This window comes from Aplidium turbinatum, chromosome 10 (genome assembly GCF_918807975.1).
Source record: "Aplidium turbinatum chromosome 10, kaAplTurb1.1, whole genome shotgun sequence".
NCBI lineage: Eukaryota > Metazoa > Chordata > Ascidiacea > Aplousobranchia > Polyclinidae > Aplidium > Aplidium turbinatum.
In genome coordinates, this window is record NC_137481.1 from 1712997 (window position 1) to 1724934 (window position 11938).

Genomic DNA, 11938 nt, shown 5'->3' on the forward strand with positions numbered 1-11938 from the left:
ATATTTTGGTGCACCCTAGGGTGCACCGTGCACACCGGTTGAAGAGCACTGGGCTACAGCACAGAACTGCAATAATTGAAATTAATTGTTAAGCTAGTTAGTGAATTTCACAAAGTCAATTTTTGTCATGTTTTGGCTTCAAAACACATTTAGCCCAGTCAGCGAATCTGCAGACGTTAAATTAACGTAAAAAGTGATTGATTTTTTGTCTGGGATGCCCGTTGAATATCATGACACAATATACAATTACAATTCATAAATATTTTCCTTTGACATTCAACACACATGCTTTGAGGTGACACTATGATTGTTTTTGTGGCTTTATACTTACTTTTACTATAGCTCTTCAATAGCCGAGCCATGGACCTATTTTCAAGGAAGATAATAAATGGGCCATGCACTTCTAAAACTTATCTCCTGTGTAATATTATTGATCTGTGACAGTGGCGCACGCCGCACGGTTACCATTTTTTTGGTTGTTCACAGTTTCAAACACACACTGGGCTTGCAATTTGTTCCATAGCTGTTCAGATGGCATCAAAATAAACTGATGTGATAGCCTACCGGTAGGCTATGATATAGAGTCACTGTGCGAATCAAGCATGTGTTTGAAACTTTGTATAAAAAGTGAATAGGCTACCCAAAAAACGTGGTCACCGTAGGCCGTAGCCTACGCTTGTCACTTGTCTGTGCACCAGGCAGGCGTATAATTTACGACGGCAAATATTCTGACAGAATCACATGACAAAAGTGCAAATTGAGAATGCAACAACAATAAGTAGACAGTGGAATAAAAATGGAGATAGAAAGGTTTAATTTATCAGCTTAACATGTTTCTGGTATTTAAAAACTATCATCTTGGTGAACACGTCTGCTTTCTGAGCAGCAGTGCCAGACACATGACGTATCATGACGAGGTTACAGGAACAACTTTACCCGCATCGCCCAAGAAAAAAGATATATTCACAATTTTTTCTTGAAAGGTGTTGTAGCCTGCAACCAACACAGAATATTTAGCTGCACAACGTGTTGCATTACGCATATGTGCAACATCGGGCTGTAAAGGGTCAACTGAAAGTAATTTTTGTATCATTTTTTTCACAAATATTCATTCTTATCTCTCAAAGCCGTGTAGCCTATTTCCAAAAAATCTTTGTTTCATATGTGCAACGTCTGGTGCTACTGCTAAGAAGCTTTCTACGTAGCCGGTGCAATTGTATCTAAAGCACGACCCGTTTAGGAATGTTTTGATGAGAGGTATTTGAGCATCCAGAAAGACAACTACGTGGATCACTCCATTGTATTCGTTATTGAGTAAGTATTGTGTTCTCGCAATTTTTCTGCTGTTGATTGTTTGTGCCACAAAACTTGAGAAAGTTGCTTTCCTGTTGATTTCGAGTGATGTTTCTGGGATAGGTAGCATCTGAAAAGTAAAAATTAACATTGAAAAACAGCTCTAAATAACATGAGACGTATTTTAAGCTCAAGATCTAATGTTGAAAATGTATATTTACAGTTTAGAAGAATTTGTATGTTAAGTACAGTATATTTAAAGCAAATTCCATAAGCAAAAAATGTTACGGCAGTTTCTTGTAGAGGTAGCTACGCAATTTCAGCAACAGTTCAGTTTACATTGTTTTGTTGGCGAAAAAACAAACATATACAAAACATAATAAACACAAATAATTCGCACGAAAGGATGGCAGCGAAAAACCATTAGTTCACCAAAGTCAGCTGCCACCCAAACATTTAAATAAACAAAAACAAAAACCAGGTGCAATATTTAAACACAGAGAATACATAATACTTTAACAGTGTAATAGCAAAACAACAGCTTCACACAGAGTTTGATCACTTACTTTAAGGCTACGAAATACATCGCCACCACCAGAATAACAGCACCAACACCTCCCACGACGCTCCAAATAATAATTTGGTTCTTACTTTTGGATCCAAGTAAAATGGGGTATTCAGACGTTTCTAGAGAATTTATAAACAATTTAAAACAACAATGCAATAGGAATATGCATCAAAACACCAAGAACCTGGATAGACTATAGCCTACTAAGATTTTATTTTTATTTTTAGGAAGGCGGGGAGAAGGTTGCATTGCATCTAACTCGCTTTGTAAATACAGATCAAGATAATTATAACAACATCTACTGTAAATACAGCTAGCCTACTAATTAATATGGTATTTGGTGTTTTCACATGATGGTTTTGGTATTCCTGCCATAACGATTTGCTAAATTGTTGTCACCACTTAAACGAACTTATGATGTCTTTTTCAACTGTTTTATCTGAATCAGGCATTACCAGCCACATATGCCTAGACCTAATACGCACTACCGGTATGTGGTCTAAGGTTTTTATGCGTATGATTCATCTGTAGCGCACCCAGCATGGGGCTAAGGGGGCTCAAGCCCCCCCCCCAAACTCGCCACTAAAAATGAAGTTTTTGTATGCTCCTCATTTATACATTTTGCTTCCAGGTTAGGTATGAATAAGACACAATACAACAGGGCTGAGCATTATAACAATATATTTTACATAATTTTTTAACTTACAAATAGTTTTAACAGTTGAACGTTTTCGGTTAACTTAAGCCCTCATCAGGAAGCTGAAAATATTTATAAAAATGCCATAAATTTCAACTTCTTGAAGGTAAAATTACATTAAAAAAAGGCAACTACATAAATAGCCTAACTACGAAAAAATTTAAGGTGATACATCAAGTAAATGTTGAAGAGAATAGACTTGCCTCCAGAAAATAATTGTTTGTTTAAATTTGAGTTACAGCGTTTGATTAACAGTGCTTCCTAAATTTTGCTGTTAAATTGGGATTTGTCTTTGCGTAAAATTTTGAATGAGTCAGCAGAGAATTTTCAAACAGAGCAAAAGCAACACTCCATGCTATGGTCTTTGATGGCACTTTTCTTTAGCTCCTTAAAGTTCAGATGCTCCTGTACTCTCGTGGTCAAATGTCTGGTGGACATACCGATGTACCGTACGTCAATGTCGAATCACACGGACATGTAAAACTGTATACGACGTTTGAGCAGAGAAACGAAAACGTCTGGGACTTTAGTTGAAATATGAACTAAATAGCTAAATTTGAATGTTTTGTAAGTAGAAAAAACATCCACATCAAACTTTTTGTTTACAAAATTAGTGTTTTGTTTTAAACTGTTTTCGTGCTAGTTGTTGTTTTTGCACTTATTTTTGTTGGCAAACGGAAAGCTAATTCTATTTTGTCATACACGAGGAAAAAGTCGAGATCTATAGAAGATTGCGAGAGTAGACGTAGGAATGAGGATGCTGATGGTGCTAGTAGCATGGGGTTCTCTAGGCCAACTTCTAATCTGATTGAGAGAACGAATCCTGATGTATCGGCAACCGGTGGGTTGTGGGCTGTGAGCAGTGTCGTAGCCAAGGGGGTGGGGGTTTCAACCCCCCCTTTGGCACCTGTGTTACGTCACGATATTGAGAATGGTGCTTTCAGTTTCTTTATGTCTTTAAAACAAAGTTTGCTTAATTTTAAGCAAAACTGCATTAATAGAGCGAGTTTTGCCAATACCAAACATTCTAATAACTCAGCCAGGAATTAGCAACAAGAAAACATAGATCCTCAGCTTTATTTCGGAAAAATGCCGAAAAAATCATGATCTTATCCTTTTGCTATGCCACCAGACAGCACCATTTTACAGGAATATTGATACCCACATTTTTGTTGAAAATGCTCTCAGAATGCACCAAATTTAAAATAATTTTTCAAAATTTTCTGCGGGAAGCCCCCCAGACACCCCGCCGCTGGGTCGTCTTGGGCGAACACGCCGTCAAAACTTTCCTCTTTCAAAATTCCTGGCTACGCCACTGGCTGTGAGTGCCTTTAAATATTAATCAAAGGGATGGGCATTGGCCTATTGTCACTGTCACTATTGTCGCAAATCACTCGGCCGACATTTCTGAATTAGCCCCCCCCCCCTAACTTTTTTCTGGATGCGCTACCGTGATTCATAGTGTATATGGTGATAGAAATATTAAAAACTGACAAGCCAGCATAGACTTACTTACGTTGGTGTAATGTTTCTATTTCATACCTTGTATCATCGCTGCTGTGGTAGTTGAAGGATCGATGCAAGAGTATCTGGAACGAAGAGGCTGCGACCATTCGCCATTGTTCCGGCAAATATTTTTGATAGTTTTCTTCAAGGAATCTTTCACTTGAAAGTAATGATTTGGTTCGGAGCATTGCAAGTAGTGCACGTATTCATCCGCTTTGCATAGAGGTTGAGTGGTCATTACGTCATTCTGGAGGAGACTTGCATTGAAAGAGCACATAGTTTCTGAAACAAACCAAACGTTACTAAAATCCTCATGGATGAAATTTATTACAAAAGTATACTTTATATATTATATGACTTAACTTGAGAAACAGAGCTATAGAACATTTTCCATGTCGTTTGTTGGCAAACAACAGAAAATCTGGAAGACAACTTGGAAAAAAAATTAATGGAACAGCAGCCAGCTACATTGATTGGCTGTTGGGCGTTTGGTGGAAGGAAAGAGATGCAGGGGAAGAAAGCGACAAACTTGGGAAATGATGGATAACAATGAGCACACTCGCCGAGTATCGGACAACAAAGAAGAGCAGACAACCGCGGCCTGTGAAAACAATTGATTGCCAACCTTCGGTTCCGCGATGGCTCTTGATGAGGAACAATAACTATCGTTTGATTTCGCGTCCATTGTGACAACACACAGGGCAATTGCACACAGCACAATCTGATCACAGATCCAACGCAACAGACAGTTGGAAGAAGCGAAAGATCATGCATCAATCAAGCTGGTTTAGTTTCAGTTATCACTTAGTATCTTCTCAAGACACTGCTGCGTGCTCTGGAGCGGCGTGGAATGGGCATCCTCAAGTAAATCATTAAGTACGTTAACTTTAATTCATTCTCCTGTATTAATACTGATTGAGAAAATTAACAAGTGTGGCAACATTTTTATTGAAGTCGTTTTGCAATCAAATAAGTTAGAATTGTTATTGAAGAAACAACATCTTACCAAAAACAGCAATTGTGAAGTGACAATATCCTTTATTGTCGCTACTGTCTGTCGCCGTGTATATGAATTCGTAACTTCCAGGCCCATACGTAGATTCAACGGACGGTGACGTCATTGTGAGGTTTTCTGGTGCTATAGGAAAATTATTTTTGTGAATTAATACAATAGTCTTGAATGGGTATATATGTCTATTTATATTGTTATCTAAGAATGTATCATAAAAATTACTTCTGAAAATCAACTTCCACGTAAACCAGAAAAACAATTTTGCAATTAAATTCGAACAAGCAAAACGCTTGTATTGTTACCTGTGTAGTCGTCTGCCCATTGTGGGGCTGTCCAGTGCAGGTCAGTTGTGTTTTGGCAAGGTTTCAGAGTCACGTGGGAACTGAGGGGGCAAGTCGTTCCGTATGAGGGTGGTCTATCTGTTGAAGGTTGAGAGCAGAACGTGTAAGCGATGTTGATTGTGTACGTCACATGTTTTCACAGACGTTTATGCTAATTTTCTAGCGTAAAAACTTGTACGTGTTATGAAATCTAGAAACCGTTAGAAGTTGTGCGCTGTTTCAGCTGCCTGGTTGTGTGATTGAGCAACGTATTGCAAGGACTGCTCTTCATTCAGCGGCGCCAAGTGGATGGAATAATTTCTCGGCAGCAACACTTCAACAATCGAAAACTTCACTCTGCTAATCTCGGTAACCGGCCCTGCGTCAGTGGTTCAAAGCCTCTGCAAGTAGCTTATGTAAAACTGCCAGGATTAAGCTCTCAAAAAGCTTCCTCAGTCTGACGATACAGATTCCATCAATCAATCAAATCAATTGTTGTCACCAGTGTATTGTCTCGCCATAAGGTACAATGATGGATGATGTACGGGGTTGTTTGATGTGGGTTCGATACCATGCGGGGGTCATACCAAAGATATTTCAAAACACGTACTGAATTTTAATGCTGGTTGGCACTCGGTAGAGTGATTGATTGGTAGTTATCAAAACACTATTGGTTACGGTTCCATGCACTCCCAGACAACAGTTCAGTCGTTTTGTATTGATTCAACGTCTGCAGATGTTAAATCAATGTAAAACGGACTGATTTTCTATCTGGGTAGGTTCATGTACCAAACTGCCTATGAATAAAGCGTTTGATCAATCAACCAAAAACAAACCTATTATGACGCTTGTTTTCACGCATTTTGCGCCATCAACTGCCCAAGCATCTTCACAATCACATCGACTTGTAGTCGCTGACGTGGGGAAACATAATTGGCTGCATGGTTCATGCCTGATTGAGCATGGATTTGGAAGCACATCTGAAAATAAAAATGACGTCATATTTAACTGGCTGGAGGAACTCTAATGATGTTGAGGATTACGTTGTGTCTCTGTACGAAGTTTACTTTTTTATCTGACAATTTGAAGCCACTTGTTTAATGTGGAGAAATGTGGAGAAAGATAACGTATAGAGTGACCGAGAGTCGTAAACGACTGAACGGATGATGATGATGATGATGATGATGATGATGATGTTTAATGTAAAGTAACCGCTCACACATTTTTTGATCAACAATTATAATAATGTGCATAGTCATAGTCAAATTTATCTTACGATTTTTTAGTTTATGTATTGCAGATTTAATTCCTGATGAGGACACACGTACGTGTCGAAAACGTTTGAGTTCATTTTATTTAATTATGTTATATTTTGTGTAAAATAAAGTATGTTAAACCCGCTAAAGTTACTATGTTTTATTTCTCTATAATAATGTGTTTTTCAATTTTTTTTTCATGCCTTCAACCGTACTACAATATATAACTACAAATTTTTTTTGGCAATGCTATTCGCTCAGGGATGCGCATTGTCATGGTGCGCATTGTCATGGTGCGCGAAATGCAACAACGTTGATCAGATGAATATTGCAACTCGTGCTAGAAACGAAAATGCCGATTTGTAGTTACCTATGAATTGCTTCGTGAAGGATGATCTGTAGGCGGCTAGCGTTACTGGCTGGTAGAGCATATGTTTCCCGAATATAGACGCCCAGTTTGAATTGCTCAGATTGTACTTTCTGACCGATGGATGAAAGTCATCGACGATGAAGAGAGTGTCATTGTCGACAAGAATACTACAAGAAGATGACACTTACATCAATAAAAATTTACAACTAACCTGTTGATTAAACCGACTTGGTTCCTTATTGGTAAAATTATCTTCCGAAGAAGCAGTTTGTTTAGGTTTGATACCCTGTCGGGTCATGACCAATACCATTCAAAAATGGTACAGAAATGTTGTTCCTGTTTGGTACTCAGCAAGGTAGTCGAGAGGATAATTTGGGACCGGTACTAATGAGATCTTCGGGCCTCAAACCCGACACTTCTAAGAAAAACGCACTGCATCCAAAGAATACCCGGTGGTTTCTTCAAGTTCCCAAGACCTTTGGAAAAGTTACGGGCCCTTAAAATCATCCCGGCCTGGGTCTAAACATATTTTCTAAAACCTCCTGTCAAAGCTATTAAGCTGATTAGACTCTATATCTGTCAAACCGATTCAGAGTCGCATTGTTCTGCATTGTTTGAGTCATAAACAATCGTTTACTTGGAGCTTTAAGCTAAGAGTAGTCTGTAGAGATAAAATCTGTTGATTTACAAAACTACTCACTCCCTGATCTCATTGTAATCTTTTGTGGCTTTTAGTCGCGTTGGATAGTGAAGGTCTGGGGGGTCTGTATCCAGCTCTTGCAGGTCGGATAAAGGAATTTCGTGTATTTTGTTGAAGTCAACAATCAAGAATAAAGACGCTCCTAAAATATGAAACAAAACATCTATTAAATGGAACTAAGCCCAAAAAAGCATCAATTGTTGTGCCCTCGAGCTAAAGTGACTAGGCCAGAAGTTTATTGTTAATGAAGCTCAACGCAAAAAAATTCTCCAACTTATTTTGTTCCGCACAATTTTCGTGGTCTTGGAATGACCATGACCTCAACTATCGCGTCATAGGAGCAATCATGCTACCAGCGTTCGGCACAAAACTTAACTTTTACAAAATACTGGGTTGGCTGTTGATGTTTCTGCTTATTTCATCACTTCGCAGACAGAAAAATTAGTCAAGTTTACATTGCTTCAACGTCCGTAGACTCCAAATACTCCTGCAGACGTTGAATCAATGTAAAAATGACGGATTTTGCTGTTTGGGTTGCTACAGAACACAGATCTTTATAACCTTTAATTGATTTATTTTTTTATTGAAAAATTAACGAAACAACCACAATAACATCTCACTTTGCAATGCGACAGTCAGAGCACGGGGAATGCGAAGATCTTTTAACACGGTTTCGGGATTAGACCCGTCCAATCTCATCCGCTTGATGTCGCCATTCCCATACTGGGACCGGTGGTCTGACCAATATAAGTGACTGCAAATGAAAAACATTTTTGTATCACTGGTTGAAACGCCAATGCCATCGCATGTGAGATGTGCACACAGCAGACCATACGATTCTACTAAGTTATAACGAGGAAAACCATTTGAAAGTTGCTGGTCACTCACCCATGCTTGAGGTCCAGGGTTATCTTTCTGACAAATGAATTTTTGTGAATGTGCTTTTTTGGTTTGAGCAGCGTTTTCAGATGAACCCCATCAGCTGTCATGACGTTAATGAAGCCAGTGTTGCCATCAGCAAAATAAACATTTCCAGTGATGTGATCAATCGCTAAACTGCGAGCTGTGAAGAGATACGTCAGTTAGTGAGAAGATATGAACACAAATCGTTTGTTTCTATATCAGTTTGGTCTTTGTTATAACAACGATCTTAAAATCCCTTTTCAAACTTGAGAGTAAACAAAGATTTGATTGCATCAAAGTAAAACGGATTTAAATTTAAACTTTAACTTGGCTTGAACCAAAAGGTTTGGTCTGAACTTGACAGAAATATGTCAAAAAACGTTGTCAAGTATTGCACGTATTGCCAATTGCCATGCAATATAAAGTGTTGTAGTTGTAGTACCGATATGTGTGTTTTATATTGCGCCGTATCCATCACAGATATACCTTGCACTCAGCGCTATATAAAGCAGACAGAGTCTGCACAGCCGCATGTACTGTATGTGCATTATTATCCTAAGTCCATAAGTTCAATACTAACTGCTAAGCAGGATGTAAATTTAGTTCCATCTTTGATTAGAGTCGGGGGGAAGGTTTAAACATAAAAAAAATGTCTTATTGTTTATGATATTTCATACATATCTTATTTGAGGGGTCCGGGTCTAATTTATTGTCTCAGTGAACCTGATCATTGTGACGTCATCAACCTACCGTGGTATCCTGCTTTGATCACAATTGGATCGGACCCGTTGTGGTAGCTATAGATCTTGTTCTGGTTGGCATCCGACCAATAAATTGTTTCCGTTCGAATATTCATCGCCATCGCTACTATCTTTTGTTCATCGTCAGATGCTGCAGAAATTAAACGTAAGCAACTTTGTAGTGACACAATGTGAATGGTTGCACTCTGAGGATTATAATATGCAACATGTTTATTGAAATAAGTTGAGTTGAGTTGGGCATTTTACTCGCCAATCGGTCCAACAAATGTATTAGCAGCGAATAGTATGACATCTTGTTACATTGACTCTGCTATTTCATGGTCGTTGGGACGTTGAATCTGAAACTTAATTTACTTGTTTAAAAAATAAATCTGTGTTTAAACTGCATACAAAATGGAAAATAAACTGTCGCTTTAGAACTCACAAATTGGTAAAACGCTGAAAGGAGTCTTTTTGTTGGCGTTCAATGAAAGCTGGAAAATCTTCTTTTGTGCTCTGTCACCCACTAGTAGGTAAGAATCTTCGACAATATCTGTTCAACAAGAAACAACATCATCTCTCAAAACATCTGCACTGCAGCCTGTTTCACCTTAAAAGGGGAATCATCAGAAGGTCCTTATACATTTACAGCACTGAAGACGAAGACAATGTAGTTTTCGAAACGTTTGCTGAACAGGAGTTGAGTATCTACATTTTGGGCTCTTTATTTTTTGATTCGACATAGTTCATGTTAAAAAGTTTTAAGTTAAAAAAGCGAGGAAGCTCATGTTGATAGTGAGAACGAGATTTTCACTATTTTCCAGTTTAAAACCATAGATAAATAAAACCTAACAACCACAAGGCATCGTAGCCTAATATAACAACATGAAAAAAAATAATAATTACAAACGTTTTCGGCCATTCTCATGCTAGCCTTATCAAGTAAATATCTGACTGATGTTATAGTTTTTTACTTGAAAAGGGCTAACATGATTATGGCCGAAAACGTTTGTAACTTTTAGTTTTTGTTCACGTTACTACATTAATGTTACATGCCGTGTGGGTATTAGGTTTTATTTATCTATGGTTCAAAAAAATCACCTCTTCTCCAAAATTGTATTAAAAAATGATTTACTTCTGTTTATAATTAGTATTTCAAGCATGTTCAAGTAGATACAACAATTCCTCGTTGAATGAAAATACCCGAATATTTCTGAAGACTTCTCAAACATTGAAGTGACTTTGAAAGTTTTTTTTTGTTAAAATCTTTGGTAAGTGTTTGATAAATATTTTAAGAAGATTTTTTTAAGAAAAATATAAGACTTTGAAAGTAATACAATTTTAACCATAATCAGACATAATTGAGCATCACCAAAACATTTAACATTATATTAAAAAATAAAATAAGCCAAACGTTTTCGGCTATACTGTATATATCGGAATGGCCCGTTTCGGTGAGTCCGATTCGGTGAGTCTGATTCGGTGAGTCCGATTCGGTGAGTCCGATCCCTTAACGGGGGATTTTTTCAATTTTTTTTTTTAAATTATCGGGTACCGTAGCCTAATTATCATTGCCATTTTAGGGTTAGGGGTTAGGAGTTAGGAACTCACCGGATCAGACTCACCGAATCGGACTCACCGAGTAGTAGCAGACCCAGGAGGATCATCACCCCCTAACCTCCCGAATTTTTTCTTGCACGCCTCAAAAAATATGTTTTAATATTATTTCAACGTTTTAACACCATTGTAATTCATGTTGAATAACGTTTGCATTCCCAAAATTTCATTAAAACATATTTTTTGAGGCGTGCAAGAAAAAATTCGGGAGGTCAGGGGGTGATGATCCTTCTAATCCTCCTTGGCTACGTCCCTGATAACGGGGAGTATTAAATATATTGGCAACTTACTAGATGCACAACCAGTGTCTCCGACCTTATGAAAGCCAAGCATGCAAACGCATTCTCTTGTGGTATTGAACCTTGGGAGGCAGATGTGTCCACAAGCCGGTTCAGTGTGGCATTCTCCGATTGCTGGAACTGCAATATAACAGCATTGTCACAATCAGAGGGAGTCTGATTCAATTCCCACTCTGTCACGTTTTATCCCGCATTGTGATCTGACATATGAAACAGCTTCCTACTTCCATGCGCCTTCTTCATGCGAGCAAACAAGGCCAGATATAAACGAGCCTTTAAATTTAAGAAACCAGATCGAGTCAAAGAATTGAAAAACTTAATATTTTAGCGCTCAAAAGAGCAGTACAGATATGGCACCACGAAGCCATTACAAGGCCAGTTCCTCATGATGACGTATATTACGCTTGAAGCAGCTGCTTGGCCAAAGCGTTTCGAAACAAAGGGTGGCCTTTCGTCGCTTAGGTAAGCATGCTGGGACAACTTCTTTTTTCCAAATGTATGGAAAAAATGAAAAATGTGCGAAAAAACAGTCAAGTAAAACAGTTTTCAATTGTGGATGAAAGCTAAAACGATAATCTCATCAATGCACTGCTTTTGTTACTATTGTCTGGTTCTTCTTTTCATTTGCAAACTGAATTAATGGAACATTGACGAACT

General features: G+C 38.1%; 1 protein-coding gene across 1 annotated transcript; it reads right to left on the reverse strand.

The window, feature by feature from the left end:
- Positions 1-206: 206 nt before the first annotated feature.
- Positions 207-11360, reverse strand: LOC145778813 (low-density lipoprotein receptor-related protein 1B-like). Its single transcript, XM_082590397.1, has 13 exons — positions 11273-11360; positions 9811-9918; positions 9376-9516; positions 8611-8785; positions 8343-8476; positions 7723-7864; positions 7023-7189; positions 6233-6376; positions 5379-5495; positions 5071-5202; positions 4101-4346; positions 1860-1980; positions 207-1423 (listed from the first exon to the last, which is right to left on the reverse strand). The coding sequence occupies exons 1-13, from the start codon at positions 11313-11315 to the stop codon at positions 1291-1293; spliced, it is 1803 nt and encodes a 600-aa protein (XP_082446523.1). The 5' UTR covers positions 11316-11360; the 3' UTR covers positions 207-1290.
- Positions 11361-11938: the final 578 nt, after the last annotated feature.

Coding starts and splice junctions, on each gene's coding strand:
- LOC145778813 (XM_082590397.1), bottom strand. CDS start 11,315: ATGCTTGGCTTTCATAAGGTCGGAGACACTGGTTGTGCATCTA. Junction 8,477..8,610: donor ACCCTGGACCTCAAGCATGG/GTGAGTGACCAG, acceptor TTTCATTTGCAG/TCACTTATATTGGTCAGACC. Junction 5,496..6,232: donor GAAAACAAGCGTCATAATAG/GTTTGTTTTTGG, acceptor AACCTTCAACAG/ATAGACCACCCTCATACGGA.